Source organism: Cetorhinus maximus, chromosome 11, assembly GCF_964194155.1.
Source record: "Cetorhinus maximus chromosome 11, sCetMax3.hap1.1, whole genome shotgun sequence".
Taxonomy (NCBI): Eukaryota; Metazoa; Chordata; class Chondrichthyes; order Lamniformes; family Cetorhinidae; genus Cetorhinus; species Cetorhinus maximus.
In genome coordinates, this window is record NC_135889.1 from 69,709,478 (window position 1) to 69,728,023 (window position 18,546).

The 18,546-nt window shown below is 46.7% G+C and overlaps 1 protein-coding gene across 3 annotated transcripts in view; it reads left to right on the forward strand.

Annotated features, from left to right (window-relative positions):
* galnt13 (polypeptide N-acetylgalactosaminyltransferase 13) overlaps positions 1 to 16,592 on the forward strand; it is a 550,349-nt gene extending 533,757 nt beyond the window's left edge. For 2 of the 3 annotated variants that reach the window (XM_078552191.1, XM_078552192.1), the window contains one exon: positions 15,058 to 16,592. In XM_078552191.1, coding sequence (XP_078408317.1) covers positions 15,058 to 15,198 — 141 coding nt within the window. In that variant the 3' untranslated portion in view covers positions 15,199 to 16,592. The remainder of the gene's footprint in view (positions 1 to 15,057) is intronic. The other variant, XM_078552193.1, reaches the window with a different exon arrangement.
* Positions 16,593 to 18,546: the final 1,954 nt, after the last annotated feature.

Here is an 18,546-nt window from a genome sequence, read left to right on the forward strand (position 1 = left end):
ATGTGGGGAAACCCAGCAATTGCCGCGAAACCTCTGGCTCGTTCTGCCTGGCTGGCTTTGTCCATCCAAAAATGAAAGAATGTCATGACCCATCTGAAGAGAGCGTCAATGACCAGCTTGACACGACTGTGGGCAGCAGATTGGGACACACCAAATAGAGCCCCCACTGACCCCTGGAAAGAACTGCAGGTATAGAATTTGAGGGCCACTGTGTCCTTCAGGGCCACTGGCATAGGGTGCCCACCCACACAGTTGGAGGCAACCTCTGGCCCAATCATCTGGCATCTGGAGGTGACAGTCTCTCTAGAGAGGCGGAGTCTCCTTCGACATTGAATCTCAGACATGTTGAGGCAGCTGGAGCATTGCCTGTTCTGTCTGGCTGCAGGATAGTAGCATTTTCTGCAGACCCTTTCACCTTGTGCTCCCTGCTGCCCCTGCACCTCCTGTGCCTGGACCTCTCCTCCCACAGGTTGCTCCCTGGGACGCTGCCTGCAGACACCTGGCCTCCTCTCTCTTCAGCCCCTCTCTTCCTCTTCTGAGGAGATCCCACCAGTAGAGTATACAATCCCCATTAGCAGAGATGCGGAAGGCACTGTCTCGTGCACTGAAGGGTGCACTCAGCAGAAATCCTCCAAGAAAGCTGGAAAAACAAATGAGTCCTCAAAAAGAAAGCTACCAAAAGAAAGAATGCAGCAAAAATCACAGAGAAAACTCTCAAATCGCAGAAACAAACCAGCAGCAAACTCTCACCCTAAACTGCTAACTATTCACACTGCCAATACTCTGGATCCCTTTTATCCCACCCTTGAATGAGAAATGCTTCAAAACGGAATGGCTACTAAACACCGACCGCGAAATCGCATGGGCAATGTAAAATTCTACACAATTGCCTTTTTAATAGGCTTAATGGCCCCTTTAATTGTAAGCGGGCGTGCTTCAGTCTCCCACACGTGCCTGCCAACCATAATCCTCGAGTGCACAATAATATCGGGACGCACGCCTGACATCTTCTCGTGTGATTTCACGCGAGCTCAGGTCAGGCACACACCTATAATAACAATGTAAAATTCTGGCCTTATTTTTAAACTGTGTCCCCTAGTTCTAGTCTCCCCCACAAGAGGAAACATCTTCCCGGTATCCACCCTGTCAAGTCCCCTCAGGATCTTATATGTTTCAATAAGGTCATCAATCGTTCTTCTAAACTCCATTGGATACAGGCCCAACCAGTTCAACCTTCGTTCATAAGTCCTTCATTCCGGGAATGAGTCGAGTGAACAGTCTCTGAACTGCTTCTTCTTCTCTTCTTCTTAGACAGTCCCTTGGGGTCGAGGATGACTTGCTTCCACACTAAAAATGAGTTCTCAGGTGGCTGAAGAGGCCAATGCGAGACCTACAGTCTCTGCCACAGGTGGAGCAGATGGTGGTAGGGGGAATGGGTGGGTGGTGTGACCGGGTTGCCATGTGCTCCTTTCACTGTCGATGTTTGGCTTCAGCTAGCCCTTGGCGATGAGACTCGAGGAGTTCAGCTCCTTCCCAGATGTTTTCCCTCCACTTCAGGTGGTCTTGGGCCAGGGATTCCCAGATGTCAGTGGGGGATGTTGTACTTTTTCAAGGAAGCTTCGAGGGTATCTTTGAAGCATTTCCTCTGCCCTCCCGGGGCTCGTTTGCCATGTCGAAGCTCCAAGTAGAGCGCTTGTTTCGGAAGTCTCGTGTCAGGCATGCCGACGATGTGGCTGCCCAGCGGAGCTGATCGAGCGTGGTCAATGCTTCGATGCTGGGGATGTTGGCCTGAGCGAGGACACCAGCATTGGCGCGCCTATCCTGCCAATGGATTTGCAGGATCTTGCGGAGGCAGCGCTGGTGGTACTTCGGTACTTCTCCAGAGTTTTGAGGTGCCTGTTGTGCATAGTCCACATCCTTGAGCCATATAGGAGGACGGGTTTCACTACTGCTATGTAGACCATGAGCTTGGTGCCGGGTTTGAGCTCCTGATCTTCAAACACTCTCTGCCACCAGCGGCTGAAGGCTGCACTGACACACTGAAGATGGTGTTGAACCTCATCATCGATGTCTGTCCTTGTTAATAGCAGGCTCCCAAGGTATGGAAAGTGATCTACGTTGTCCAAGGCCTCATCATGGATTTTAATAACCAGGGGCGGGTGGGAGGGCTGTGTGGGAGGCGGTGCAGTGTGGAGGGGGCAGGTTGGTAGAGGACGTTTCTCTTACGGATACCTAGCGTAAGGCCCGTGCTCTCATATGCCTTAGTGAAGGTGTTGGTGATGACTTGGAGCTCAATCTCCGAGTGTGTGCAGATGCAAGCATTGCCTGCATACAGTCGTTCAATGACAGAGGATGGGACAACCTTGGATCTGGTCTTCAGGCGACAGAGGTTGAACAGGTTCCTGTTTGTTCTGTAGTTTAGCTGCACTCCAATGGGGAGCTTGCTGAGATTGAGACGGAGCATTGCAGCACGGAAGTTCGAGAAGAGCGTCGATATGATGACACAGCCTTGCTTGACCCCGGTCCAAACATAGATTGGGTCTGTAGTGGAGCTGTTGGTCAGGATCACAGTTCACATGTCATCGTGGAGCAGGCAGAGGATGGTGACAAATTTTTGGGCCCAGCTGAAACAGAGGAGGATGCTCCATAATCCTTCACAGTTGACAGTGTTGAAGGATTTCGTGAGGTTAAAGAAGGCCATGTACAAGGGCTGGTGCTGTTCTCTTGCAGTTGCCATGCAGTGAAGATCATGTCCGTTGTGCCCCTAAAGCAAACATATCCTTTATCAAATAAGGAGACCAAAACTGCACACTGTGCTCCAGATGAGGTCTCACCAAGGTCCTGTAGAGCTGCAGTAAAATTTCCTTACTTTTACATTCCACCTCCCCTGCACCCTGCAATAAATGCCAACATTCCATTTGCCTTCCTAATCGCTTGATATATCTGCTTACTAGTTTTTTAGTGATTCATGTACCAGGACACCCAGATCCTTCTGTACCACCGAGTTCTGCAAACTCTCTCCATTTAAATAGTCTATAGCTTTTCTACTTTTCCTGCCAAACTGGGCAAGTTCACATTTTCCCACACTGTAGTCCATGTGCCAAATTAACCTATCTATATCCCTTTGTAGACTACTTACCTTCTCTTGACAACTGAATTTCTTACCTATTCCATAAATAATGTTGGATAACTCATTCTACTTTATACCATAAACAATAATCCTGAGAAACCTGCACTCAATGAAGTTTAGAATTCGCAAATGAAAAGCTCTATGTACAGTGTATTAGTTGTATTCAATGTAAAATGTACTTTGAAAAAACATTTGAATGTTAGCTATTGGCATTTTCTGTTACAAGGAAATTTTAACTTTGGTACATTTTCTTCTTTTCCCTGCTCACTCAAAAATATAACAATCTGTACAACTTCATTAAAAGCCAACATTAAATTGTGATGCTTGAACGTACTCTGTCAATGTCATAAGCAGTTTAATAGGTCATTGAACCCATTTTCTTTGACAGAGCAGTGTCATGGTAACCCATAATTAGAACCATGACATTTTTTCACGAGGGGATCTTGCAGTTTATACATGGTCCCAGTATTGTACAAGAGGAATTTTCAGGCGAAAGGCCAGAAGTTGCCAGATCCAGAAGGAGGCAGGGGATTGTGCAATGGCAGCTAGAGTCCCTGAGGCTAGCTTGAAGTAGCAGAGCAGGAGCATCTACAGTTTGTCTGAGACAATGGAGCAGGGCCAACCTGGAGCCCTCAAAATGAGATAAGTAGGAGATAAAATGTCCAAAATGTAGGATTAATGGTGGAGTGCATGTGAAACTTATTATGACAGCTGAAAATAAATTTTCCTTTCAAAATCTGATTATTCCTTAAAATCAAGTGGTTACCATTGACCAATTGGCAAAATTAGAAGCTCACTTGAATACTACAGTCACCTGACAGCCCCCACCCCCAAGGCCCCACAGCCCCTATCCCTGAGGCCTGACACTCCGGCCCCCCACCGAGGCCTGACTCCCCCACCCTCCACTAAGGCCCGACTCCCCCATCCCTTCATTCATCCAAGACCCAACTCAACCCCCCAATCACTACCTACCTGCCCACCAAATCCTACACACTTATACACTTACCTTCTCTCATGGACCTTTAAACTTGATGCTTTAGGTCAGCTAGTGCCGTATAAAAGGGGGCGTGACTCTCTTCCCTTCAATGAAGCTGCACTCTAAACTGGGCCCAAGGACACGTTGTACTGCCCAGATCTTGCCCGGCCTGAGTTGGAAGGTTGGACGAGACAGGATTTCAGGTGAGTAACTGGGATCCAAGTGGCTGTCCGACACTGATTACTACTCCGAGGAAGTTCAGGCCCAATGTTTTTAATAATATGCAAGTAACAGAAAAAAAGACAAATCTACATCAACAAAGGAATGCCATTCCTTCCAAATAATGATTTTAGGATTTTTTTTAATGAATTGCATGGCAGCGCAGAGTTATATCATTGTATACAGTATAAGTTAATGCAACATGTGAGAAAATATCACGTGAGATAGTCTTATTTATATTTAGGTAAGGAGGGAGATTATAAGAGAACATGAACTTAATCTCTTACATGTATGCAAATTGGCTGCCACGTTGCCCCACTTCATTATTTGTACTTTGAATATACTTAATTGGCTGTTTAATGTTTTGGGATGCCCTAAGGTTGTGAAGGGCACGATATAAATGTGAAGGTTATGTTGAAAATATGAATAATTTTGTTTTTGAACATATCAAATCTCATCCTAATCCACTCTGAGGATGATTTTACAATGCATATTTTTGGTGCTGAGCCTGGTTTTCCAGGAGGACGGATGAATAAGTTGCAGGTATGCTCCCCACAATTTATCACCCAGTATAATTACTGGATAGAAAAATATGGAATTGTGTCTGTAACTACCCAACATGTACTTCTGGTGGGTGAAGCTCTATATCATTAGCCCTTGTGTGTCATAAGATTTGTGCAAAATCTTCCCATTTCTTTTGTTGTATAAAAAGGTACATTTAAAGCTATGGGGCTGAATTTTCTGGCTCGCGGGGGGAGGGGTGTTGGAGCAGGAGCGGGTGGGCGCGGACCTGATCGCCGCCTGCGATCGGGTCCACGCCACTATTTTACGCGGGTGGGGCAATTAAGGCCGGCCCAGCGTGAATCGCAGTTCCCGAGAACAGCGGGAGTGGGTGGGCAGCAGCGGGTCTGCAATGACTGCCGGATCCAATGGTGACCTGGCGGCCTGTTTTAAAAAGTTGCTGCAGCCTTTCGAAGGCTGAGAATCACGGCAAGTGGAAGGGCTCCCCAGAGTGCTGCAGGTGAGCAGGCCAGACAGGACGGTAGGGCAGGGGGGCACTGTGCCCCTCGTTTTTCCAATGATTGCCTTACTGCCCTCCTCGAGGAGGTGGCAGCACAGCTGGAGGTCCTCATACCCCAGGACGGGAGGAGGAGACCCCTCCCCAACATGACCAAATGTGCCTGGGAGGAGATGGCGGAGGTGGTGAGTTCACACGACGTGGTGCGGTGCACCTGTTTCCAGTGCCGCAAGCGCTTCAATGACTTGTTACGCTCAGGAAGGGTGAGTACCATGTTGGCACTGGTCACAATCCAGCAGGTTGGCTTTACCTCCTGGTGCCACCCCCCGCCACCAAGTCTGAGTGCAGTGACTGCATTGAATCATTAATAGCACGTATCCTTCACTGGATGGGCCAGCAGATATTGCCCATGCCAAGGTCACCCTGAGATGGTGGTGAAGAGATGGGTTCTGCCCCCGCAGCAAGTGGTACACTGTGACCCACATAACTGTTTTGGGGGCAAACTGGAGGAGCTGTACTTAGGCGCAGAACTCCAGGACATGTCAAAGTCAGGGTGATGACATGCTGGGAGGGCAGCTTCAATTTGGCGTGGCACCTATTGATCTGCTGTCCTCTGCGCTGTACATGCTTGCGCCTCCTTGCTAAGCAAGGTTAGACCGTGTGGTGCCTGATGTGATGTAGGCAGCATTTGCCAAGGGGGTTGGGGGGTGGGGACAGGCCTAGCATCTTTGTGTGAGTGTTTGGCAGCAGCAGAGTGAGGAGGCACTGGAACCCTGCAATGTACCACCCTGGTTGGGGTGGGCCGTCCGTAAAGAGAGTCCAGGTACAAGTAGCACTAATCAATGCTCTTCCCTCCTTTTCAGGTGAAGAATGTACATAATGCCGCCGAGCAGGTGAGGACTGGCGGCGGGCTGGCACAGTTAGCGATTCTCGGCCGGTTTGAGCAGGAGGCCCTAGATTTGAAGAGGCACCATTCGCCCAGGTCCACCGGCGTCGGTGAGGCTGGGGTGCCACGGGCAGGTATGTTTGCCCAGCAGTGAGGTCACCATTGTTCTCCCCGTCAGTGCTGAATGTTCAGTGATTGAAGTTTGCAACATGGCTTGACCATTGCTTATGGAAGGATGAGCGTATAATGATCCGGGGGACAGGAATACACGTTGACATTGTCTCCACGCTAACTGATCCAATGTTCTTGTTCTTCCTTTCAGCATCAGCAGAGCAGGGCCAGGAGCAGCAGAGGCCCCCTCTCACACCTGAGGGCCCTGAAGTCTCATCAGCGTCATACCATCTCTGCCAGGCAGGCACCAGCATAGATACTAGCACCTCGGTGGGAATTACAACATCGGCTAGTGTCCCAAGGCACAGCGGTGAGGGCAATTCACAGTCGCTGGAGGAGCTGGCAGAGACAAAGAGTGCCCATGGAGCCAGCAGTCGGAGGACTGCAGGGGACCAGGCACGTGCTCAGTCAGTGCCTGACGATGTGCCTCTGAAGTCGTCTGCGACGCAGCAGGTGCAGGAAATGCGGCTGGATGTGCAGGAGCATCTGGGGGAGATACGTGAGGCTATGCTTGGCATGGTCTCCGTGGTGGAGGAGTTTACCCAGACTATCACCAAAGCAATGAGCCTCATGTCCAAGCGCCATGCGTCCTTCCAGGAGAGTGGTGACTCTCGTGGAGAGGCTCTTCCAGGAGACCCATCGGGGCTTCCTGGGGATGTGCTAGGACCAGCAAGTCCTCACATCGGCATTGACCTCAGGTGGCCAGTGCTAGCGTGGGGGAGATGGTCTGGGCACCAAGTTTCCCAGCTCGATGCCCATCCATCCGCGGTAAGCAGGGAGGTCCGAAGCGACCTCACATCGGTGCAGCAGCTGCCTGTAGTCTCTGTGGGCTCTTCTCAGGGTGCTCTGGATGAGGGCAACAGCTCCTCCGCCCTTCTGCCAGTGACCATTGCATCCGGTGAGGCTGCGACGATTGGGGAGATGCCAGCTGTGGAACTGGCCGCTTGCTCCCAGGCGGTGCCAGCACAGGCTCCATGGGCCATAGGATGACCGCCAAGGTCATTGAGGCCAACAGGATAGCAGAGTGAGCAGGCTGTCTCAGGTGACACTAGCGAGGGGTCAGCACCAAGACGTAGCACCCGAAAACGTAAGCATAAGGCATCTTAGCAACACCATGGGTTTATCACTGATGCTTTTGTATTGACCCGCAATGAGGTTTTTATGAGTTGGTGTGACTTTTAACATCTTTTTCATTGTGTTTCATTAAGTTTCTTTGTTTGCAAAAATAAATTTGGACATGTCACCATGGCTGAGGTTGCCTCTTTTGTTCTGCAGGTGGAGGGTTTCCAATTATGTAATGTGTGCTTTGTGGAACATTCAGCTTTATTAACAAGGACCTTCGTCATGTTCCTATCCAGGCAGATTTTGCTCTCAGGTATCGAGTATGGAGCCTGCAGCCCAGGCTTGTCCTGGAGGTCCATATGCGGTGTGCTAGCTGAAGGTTCATTGGATTAAAACCTCCTGGGTGTACCTGCCTCCCTGGAGTATGCCCAGGTCAGCGTCTACCCCCTCAGCATTTCCCTGTGCGTGCTCATCCTCAGACTCACTGTTGGACTCATCATGTGCATCCGCAGTCAATGTGTCTACGTCTTCATCGTCCACAGCGTCCCCCCTTTCCAGCGCAAGATTGTGGAGTGCGCAGCATGCAACCACTATCAGTGACACACGATCTGGGGGGTACTAGAGTGCGCCCCCTGAGCAGTCCAGGCATCGGAAGTGCATCTTGAGAAGACCAATGGCTCTCTCCACCACAGCCCTTGTGGAGGTGTGGCCCCTACTGTACCACTGCTCAGCTTCTGTTCTTGGATGGTGGAGAGGCATCTTGAGCCACCTTCTGAGGGGATAGCCCTTGTCACCCAGCAGCCATCCATCAAGCCGGGCTGGAGCACTGAAGAGCCCCGGCACCTGGGAGTGTCTGAGGATGTAGGCGTCATGGGGGTTGCCTGGGTACCTTGCACAGACTTGTAGAATCAGCATCCTGTGGTCACACACTATCTGCACGTTCATGGAGTGGAAGCCCTTCCTGTTGATGAAGGCACCGGGCTCATCTGCTGGCGCCTTGATGGCCACATGTGTGCGGTCTATAGCACCCTGGATGCGAGGGAAGCCAGCAATGGTCACGAAGCCTCTGGCTTACTGTGCCTGGCTTGCCTGGTCCCAACGGTAGAGGATGAAGTTCAATGCATGCCTGAACAGAGCATCTGTAACCTGCTTGACCCAAGTGTGGACAGCTGATTGGGAAACACCGCAAAGATCACCCACCGAGCCCTGGAAGGAGCCAGAGGCATAGAAGTTGAGGGTAGCTGTGACGTTCAGAGCCACTGGCATAGGGTGTCCACCCACACAGTTAGTGGAGATCTCAGGCCCAATTATCTGACAGATATAGCTGACTACCTCCCTTGAGAGACGGAGCCTCCTTCGGCACTGCACCTCAGAAATATTGAGGTAGCTGCTTCGCCGCCTGTATACCCTGGCAGCAGGATAGTGGCATCTTCTGCAGCCTCTTCCGCCTTGGAATACCTCTGGCCTTGCACCCCTTGTGTCTGCATCTGACCTCCCAAAGGTGACTACCCTGGAGGCTGAATGTACACTCCTGGCCTCCTCCCACGTCTAGCCCTCCCTTCCTCCTCAGAGGAGGTGCCTTCAGTGGACAGTTCAGCTCCCATCCCCAGGCTGAGGGGGAAGGCTTCCTGAAACATGCAGGTCCAAAAAAGATTCCTCACTGCAGAGTGCTGACCTAAAGGTTGTGAGTCCAGTCCAAGCAGCTGGTGTGCATTTTGAAGTATTGCAGATCACACAGGCAAGTATCAGAAACTTTGAAACATAATATTTGACAGAGCACACTCGCGACCCCACTGAGCCCTCTTATCCCGCCCGTGGATGAGGTTTATACAAATGTGTCCTACCCCCCCTGCCCGTTGCGCCCGTGCACCGACCCGAAGATTGCATGGGCGCCAAAAAATCTCGGTCAATTGGAGCGTCAAGGGCCTTAAGTGGTCCATTAATTAATGGCGGGCACGCATCGGAGATCATCGCCCGCCCTCCCAATGAAATATCGCGATGGCGCGCGGTGACGTCGGGACGCTCGTCCAATGTCACCGCACAGCGTTTTACGTGCAGGCGTGTGGGGCCCGCCCCCGCACACTAATGGGAAAACTCTGCCCATGGAATATTTAATTGCTTTCGCTCAAACATTTCCAATGATACAAAATGTCTGGTTTGTTCCATAGTACATTATTGCTACTTATCAACAGCAGCATGTTCCCAAGGGAACTAATAATTTTTCTTCAAATTGAGGAGAAACATAAAGCTTGACCATATTATCCTTTCAAAACTCAGGGCTCGAACGGAAAATGAAAAAATGTTTTGTTGTGCATCATTAAAAATAATAAGATGTTTTGGAGCCTTGAAATAAGAATACTAATCTGAACATTTCCTCACATTTACTTAAAATAACAGAAACGGCAGTGATGTGGCAATCAGTGGTGTTTTGAAAAATTAATCAATAAATCAAGGTTTTTTGAAATTATTAGTGAACATTCATAGCACTTCATTTGTATTTTTGGCATAAATTCAAAGTAACTGCATTTTCTTGATTTAAATTTAAGGATGTACTGCCAATATATTGAAATATAGTACAATTCATTTGAACTCCACTAATTGCTGTAATGTTCCGAGATACAGTTCTTGTTGTAGTAATCAAATTAATGTGCTTTTTTAAAAAAAACATGGAATGCAAGGGAAAAAACAAGATCTCTTTAAAAGATGGTAGGAAAAATAAAATGGTTACATTTTTTGAACCTGGAACTTAATGGGCAGAATTTTCGGTGCCCGTTGGCATCAGGTGAGGTTGGCGACATGAGTGGACAATACGGCGAGAAGGCCAAAAATCAGTTTCACAATATCATAAAACCAGTTTTCAATCATCTGCTCTGCCCGTCAGTGGCAGACCGGGTTTCCCACTGTTGGACATCATTGTAATACATCTGCATATCATTATAAGCCCAGCTCACCGGAATCATCCCCCCCATGCTGGATCATCCAAACACATCGGCATGATTGCACGTGACATGTTTCACAACTGTACCTAAGCGACGTCCACCTGGTGACCTGCACTTCACTTGGGACTTCAAGGTTTGTTTGCCTATCTTGCTTCGGTCATCAGCGCCAGGCTTCACAGACAGCAGCAGAATTTTTAGGGGGGTTGACGGGCAGGTTTCTACCTACCAGACCAGCCATAAGGCAGGGGTGGCTTTTCAACAGTTGCAAAGCTAGGGCTTGCTTGGGGAAGGGGGGAGAAGTGGCCTCAGGCAAGGGAAGAGACTGCTGGGCGAGGGCTGCTCTGGGGAAGGGGGTATCCCAGGGTGTGTGTGGGGGCAAAAGTTGATCTGTGCGAGTGGCCTCAAGATGGTGAGGGCTGAGGAGGCAGCCTCCAGAGGAGATGAGTCCAGATGGAGATGTGAGGGTGTGTGAGAGAGAGAGTGAATGGTGACACCCTTTGAGCTGTCAGTGAGTGAGATGCCAGTGAATGTGTGCTGGGCTTGAGTGTGTGAGTTTAGAGTGATGAGATGGTTGCCTTACCCTTGCGGCACTAATGAGATCATTCATCCTCTATCTGCATTGGACGGCCAACCTCTTCTGTGCAGCATTAGCACTGATCACCACTGCCATCACCTACCGGGCCGGAGTGGTGAGATCTCTGAATCACCTGCGGCCAGAGCGGGGATAGCGGACATCACGGCGGGCCTCCACGGCATCCAAAAGGCGCTTGAGGGATGCATCACTTAAACCTGGGAGTTGCAGTCTTCTTGCCTTTCGGGGCCATGTCTTCTTTGCAGCAGCCCTGGGCTGGAAGCACTGAGAGGTGTGTGCCCAGCTACACTTTGAATGTGGCGCCCGGTGTGATGAAGCGGCGAGGTAACAGCATGGCAGGCGAATCAGAGCCCGCCCGTCATCAAAACAACATGTTTCCCGGGAATGCATGATTAATGAGGTGGGAATGGGACAATACGGCGTGAAAAACCGTCAATGCGTCCGGTGGGTAAAACATTCTTTTTCCCGCCCACTACCACACTTAGTGCAAATTTGGGACGATTCCGCTCAATGTGTTAAAGGATTGTTGTTGTCTATGTACCTGTGTACAGGAACTCTTTCATCATAGTAAAATAGAATGATCTAAAAGCAACACAGAGAGACTCCGTCATCGTGGCTGCCTCTCAATGCGAGGATGATGCCTACTCAGGGGCATGAGTTTGTACCATGGGACTGAAAAGATCGATTCTTGACCCATGGATCTTTGGACATATGAGGTAGGACATCCCATGAGGCAGTGGGATTGGGGTGCAGGGTTTGCTTTTTTTATTTCTCTGCCACCGCTCTGCCTCATTAAGTTGTTGTGACTCAAAGCGTGATGTAGCTTTATGGAGAAGTTGTTGCCATTCTGAATGATTGGTAGCAAGCTCCTCCCAGTCATTAATGTCAATCCTAACGTGCTTCAAGGAAAGCTTTGGAGTGTCTTTGAAGATTTCTCCATTTGAGAATTGAGAAAACAGGACCTGGTAGGGGAGATGCTTTTCAACTGCCCAGACACAGCGCCTAGTCCATTGTTGTTGATTTTGCAGGAGCTTTGCCCGAATGCTTGGGAAGCTGGCTTCAAGAAAGACAAAATAATTTCTTTGAGGGTCCTCCCATTGAATTCAAAGGATATGGCAGAGGCATTGTTGATGGATTTTCTCTCGCGCACGTATGTCTCTGATATACTGTCCACATCTCACTATAGTACAGGAATGTGGTGGCAACAACTTCTCTGTACACAAGGCTTTTGTTTACTTGTGGGAGGTCTTAGTTGTCAAACACTTGTTGCCATAGTTTGTAGAAGGCTTAGTTGGCGCAGTTGATATGTTGTTGAATTTCCTCTTCAATGGTAGCCTTTCGAGAGAGGTGACTGCCAAGGTATGTAAGGTTCTCAACATATTCCACAGTCTCTCCTTCAACATAAATGGGAAGTGAAATATTTGGCTGACCAGGTGATATGTGAGTTTTCTTTTGGCAACATTCAAGGACAAGCCGAGTTTCTGAATTGAAGAGACTGAGAGTGGTTTGCAAATCTGATGCAGAGTGCGCAATGACACTGCGGTCATCCGCAAACTGTAGTCATGTATATTTATGGTGGTCAATTTAGCTTTGGCATGGAGGCAACTGAGGTGAAAGAGTTTTCCATCTAGGCAGTATTTAATACTCACACCTGAGGGCAGTTGATCTTTGATGAGGTGAATTGCCAGTCATGTAGATTGTAAATAGTATAGGGACTATCACATATCCTTGCTTGACCCTGGTCTGGATTCTGAAGGCATCTGTTTCAGATCTCCCACTCAAGACAGTTGCTTTCATATCATCTTGAAAGAGTAGCAGGATTATGTTGACATTTCTTGCAGGTCCAAATCCTTGGAGCACAATCCACAGAGCCTCATGATTTACTAAGTCAAATGCTTTGGTCAGGTTGATGAATGCAATGCAGAGTTCCTGGTGTTGTTCTCGACATTTTTCTAAGAGTTGTCCAGCAATGAAGACCGTGCCAGACGTTCCTCTGGAAGATACAAAGCGATACTGTGTCTCTGGGAGGATTACCTCAGCACAGGAAGTAGATGATTCAGGAGAATATGTGTCAGGATTTCCTTGCTATGGACAAGAAGTTTTGATAGCTTCCACAGTGTGCGATAGCTCCTTCCTTGAAGATAGTTAATTGTTGCACTCCTGAAGTTGAAGGGGGTGGGGGGAGGTGGTAGAATTTCTTTTTCCTTTCAAATCTGTAGGATGAGTGCATGAAAGCTTGATGTGAGCAAAAGCCCACCAGCTTTGAAGACCTCAGCTGGAATAACAACAGGGTTACAGGCGTTGTTGTTTTCGATCCATTTGTTTGCTTGTTGCAGCTTTCCGATCGGTAGTAATTCACCCATGAATTCTACCACAGGATACTGGGAATAGCCTAGAGAATATCAGCTGCAACTGTGGCTTCACGGTTGAGGAGTTGTTGAAAATGTTCTTTCTGTCATTGATGGATGGCATTGTCATCCTTAAGAAGAGAAACACCATCCTGTGAGTGAAGGAGATTTTTTCCATTTGACTTTGGTCTATAGATGGCCTGATGGCTTCAAAACAGCTTTGCACATCATGATGGTCAGCATATTGTTCGATCTCTTGGGCTTTCTCTTCCTAGCATATATCCTTTACTTCTGGTTTTGTGGGCGTCAGCCTTGAGCTGTTGGAATGCTGCCTTCTTGACTTGCAACTTTGGGTTGTTCTGCCAGGCAATGAAGGCTCTTGTTTTTGTTCTAGGAGGTCACATGTTTCAGCACGATTTCCAGCAAAACGTACCTAGCGACAGCGATACTTGAACCCAATGGTCTGGGCATGGGAGTCTAATGCAACTGACTTTATTTGATCCCACCATTCTGAAATTGAGTTGGATGTGTGAAGATTTTCCAGATTGGTTGTGAGCTGCACTTGGAATTCCTCTCTTTGGCTGAGCTGCTTTAGGATTGAGCCATTGATCTTCTTCCTCTTTGATTTTTGGACCTTGCAATGTCTTGGTGCTAGGTGGATGTTCATCCCTCATCAACTATGAGCCGTCCAGCAGGCATCAGACACATTCATGGATCGAGTGAACAGACATCGCCTAGATCTTTGATCCAAACAATGACCTAATACAGGGGTGCCAAAGCTTTGATCTAGGATGCCTCCATGTGGTTTTATATTTGTCTTTCTGGCAGAAGAGGGCTTTTTTTTGTTTCAATGAGGCCTTGCTGAGCACACTTTGTCAGCAGGAGGACGCCATTAGAATTGGCTTTTCCCACTTTTTTTCCCAATGGTTCTGCTACAGATATAGGAGTCAAAGCCAACCCTGCAGGGAAAAAAACAAGATCTCTTTACAGATGGTAGGAAAAATATAATGATTACATTCTTGAACCTGAAAAGTAATATGTTGAAGAATTATTGTTGTCTATGCACCAATGTACAGGAACCCTTTCATGATAGTAAAATAAAATGACCTAAAAATAACACAGAGAGACTCCACCGACCTTTGAAATAAGCAGGAAGATGAAACTGGTTGTGTCTGCTATTAAATGAATCCACAATTTGTTGTTAATGGGTACTTGTAGATTCCAAGCGTCCTTGGTGGTGTAAATTTGACCTTATCCACAACCCTGCTACCTGTTCACTGATTTGCATTAACTCCTGCTCTGACAGCCCCTCGATTTTTAAAATTCTTGCCCTTGTTTTTAAATCCCTCTGTGGCCTCACCCCTCCATACCTCTGCAACCTCCTTCAGCTCACTGAGATCTCTGCGCTCCTCCACTTTTAAACACTCCATAATGGTAACTATGCCTTCAAATGCCTAGCCCTAAGTTCTGGAATTGCCTCCCAAAACCTTTCTGCCTCTCCACCCCTCTCTCATCATTTAAGATGTTCCTTAAATTCTACCTCTTTGACCAAGCTTTTATATCCTTATGTAGTTCAGTTTGTTAATCATTCCTGTGAAACACCCTGGGACATTTTATTATAGGCAATATATAAACACATGTTGTTGTTCTAATGTAAATGCAATCTCTAAATATGTTTCTCAACTCATTGTTTTCTTTACCCCCTCCATCCACCAGAGATTAGCGCTGCGACATGTAAACAGTAATCAGTGTCTGGATGAGCCATCCGAGGAAGATAAAATGGTTCCAACCATGAAGGACTGCAGTGGAATCCGATCACAACAGTGGGTGCTTCGCAACATGACCCTGAGTCCCTGAAGGTGGAAAAAAAATTGGAATCAATTTCTTCAGCGTTCCTAGTGCTAATTTTCACTTTGTATTTCTTTTAACATAAAATCTACAAATAATTCTTGGCCTTTTGTGATCCTGAGTGGACTAAAACAAACCTTGGGAACTTGTGACTGATTGATTAGAAATACATTAGGGATTGTTGTTATCTCAACAACATGGCATGTCTGTACATGCCCACTCTTAATTTGCATTTACTTCAATAGAAAGCACATTAGAAACTATAAATAGCATGATAAGTGCTATTGTCAATACTATAAAAACTTGAAATGTTTCAGCTGATAAATGTCCTCATGGTCTTGAAAGTAGCAGCATTGCAAACCAGATTACCCAATCATATCAGCACGGAATCAGTCAGAAAGTGATATGTGGACAGATGCCTTAAAAGAATAGTTGAAATAAGATAAAGATATTTTAGAACAGAAAAAAAATCCAATTCTTGTTCTAAATGTTTGGATTAGCCCTTCACTGTTAATCTGAATGTTGCTTACTACCTTGTGGTAGGTTTTAAATGGTGAAATACCAGAAACTGAATGAGTCACTGTTTTTCAGCTATAAAGCTAATACACCTGATATCATGTTACTAGAGTCTTTGTGGCTACAGGGAATATATTATTGATACTTTTGGAAATGTGATTAACAATTATGTATCCTACATAATTCGAGAGCATGGTCAGATACTTGATAAACAAATTGTATAGAAAGTAATTAATTTGAATCTAAATGCTATTTGCATATCAGTCACAGCTTAATTCAAAAATCACAACATAGATTATTCAAACATAGAATATATCAGAATGTATTGCTGACAGTTTTATATTTTTAAGCGGGCTTCCTGTTTGTAGGTTGTAAATCAAAGTATTAATGTAACAACATTTCTAACTTTAAGATTACATTTTCAAAAGAAGCTTAAGAATTTTAGGCCAACTGAATATGTGGTGTAATACAACTGGCATAAAAACAGCTTTGGTGTTTTGAAGTCATACCATTGGCATTGGCCAACTATGGTAGATAATAGACTAAAACCATCCTTTGCATATTTTATTTTAATGTCCCATTAAGTTTGAGTTTTGAATGTTTACAATGTAACATGTCTCATACATGTTTTGAAACTGGTTGCAGCAGGTTTTTTTTAAAAGGTTGTCTTCCTAAGGGAACCATGAGATGAAGCCGTTTCAATCTAAACAGCATGTGTAATATCAATTGATGCTATAGCAGCTCAACTGAAAAGCTTGGCCAGTGTTCATATAATATGCATTCTGTTTAGCAATAGCCTGCAGATGGTGTAATTGTATTCTTTGCTGTAAATTGAGCCATTTGTACATTTTTGTAGAAATTAAATTTTATGAACAATTCCAACATAATTTAATTGTGTTTTAATAATTGTCATTTTCAGAACTTGACAGCCTATATGAATTTGAATCCTTACAATGAAATTCAAGAGTAAATGCTCAGAAGTTTTATTATATTATAAAATATTTCTTTTATTGTGCAGTAAAATGAAGGGACACAGCTACTTTTCAGCTTGGGTTTCATTTTTGCTTGAGTTTGGCACGTCAGTTTGAGGTTCTACAAGGAGAGGCTGGCTGATCCCCTGTCACAGACATGTTAAAGGTGTTTCCCTAAAGACGCCCATGAACAATGTATTTGTATGTGTGTGTCTTTTCTTACTCATGAAGTGAAAAATTCAATTTAAAATAACCCAGCAGCAAAGTCTTCTCACTTAAAAAAAAAGTTTAGTACATAGGAATATAGGAACAGGAGTAGGCCATTCAGCCCGTCGACATGCTCCACTATTCGATTAGATTATGGCTGATCATCTACCTCAATGCATTTTCCCGCACTATCTCCATATCCCTTGATGTCGTTAGTCTCCAGAAACCTATCAATTTCTGTCTTGAACATGCTGAATGGTTGAGTATTTCACTCTATTGCTCCTGGCAGTTACATAAGAAAAGATAAAGGGCCGAATTTTATGCCCCCGCCAGTAACAGGAATCATGGCAGGCGGGGGCATTTAATTTAGTGGGAGGCAAAAAAACCTGTTTCCCAACAGCAAGATAAACCGTGCATTTTGTTCTCCTGACTTTCAAGATGGGTTAAAGGCAAGCCAAGCTTCCGATGAACAATGTCGGGAACCTCATTTGCATGTATTAGCATCTCATGCATGTTCATTAAAAGGCCACCTTGCTAGAATTAAACTCCCCCTCCAAATTAAGTTCCCTGCCAACGAGAATTTAGAATGTTCAGTTTTACGACCATATATAAGTGGTGTGCACCTGGCAAGCTTCTCCTCTTCCATGACTCTGAGGTCAGTAGATGTTGCTTTCTCCTTCTTAGGGACTTCACAAACGTCACTTGAGTGCCGTTAGCAAATGCTGCACAAAGGCTGGACAAGGAAGGCAGACTTACGGGGGAAGGGTGAGGTGAGTGTCTGGAGAAGTGGGGGTGGGGGGACAATGTCAGGGAAAGGGGAGAAAGAGTGTCTTAGATGCTGGGGTCGGTGGTGTCGACAGTGGGGTCTTGGGGAGAGAACTGGGGGTACTGGTGATGGAACAGTCCCAGTCTGGGGGGACTGAGGGGTGGGGGGAAGTGGGGTGAGGTAGGTGGCAGGTCCAGGATGACACCCTGATAGAGATGAATGAAAGGCAATTCCGGAGGCGCCTCTATATGTCCTGGGATGTGGTTGCTCACACCTGCGAGCTCCTTCAGTACATGCTGTAGCCACAAGGACTCTGTAGGAATAATACAGGGCTCCTGGCCGGCAATGAGTGAATGTCTGTCCGGGTGCGGTTTAAATATGGTGCCAGGACCTTCGACTCTATGAGGTAATGGTGGGGTGGGCAACTTCCTGCCAGCCCCACCACGAGATTCGCGGATGCATAATAAATGAACTGAAAAGTGGAAGATTGCGCATGTTCACCTGCCACGCCGCCCAGTGGGAATCATGCCAACTTTCCCGCCCACCACTGGACTTTGTCTCCAGAAGTTACTAACGCATACACACACAAGATTAGTTTCAAATTAAGATATAGTACTGATGAACATAAATTAAGTTTAGTCGATATTCAGTGCAGGCCCAATATGTTGTGAAGTCAAGGTGTTGAAATGAATGTCTTGAGGTTATACAGTTGTCTTTGCAGCTGCAATGGCTTCCACTTTTGAATTACTGGAGGTTGTTTTAACAGGTGAGCTTATCAGCTGGAATCAGGGTTTACAGGGAGGAGAGAAGGTTCTTCTGGTCTGCAGACAGAGCACCTTCAAACTGCCTAGTTACTACAGCAGAAGTTGTGGCTGTTTCTAGATGCCTTTCTCTGAA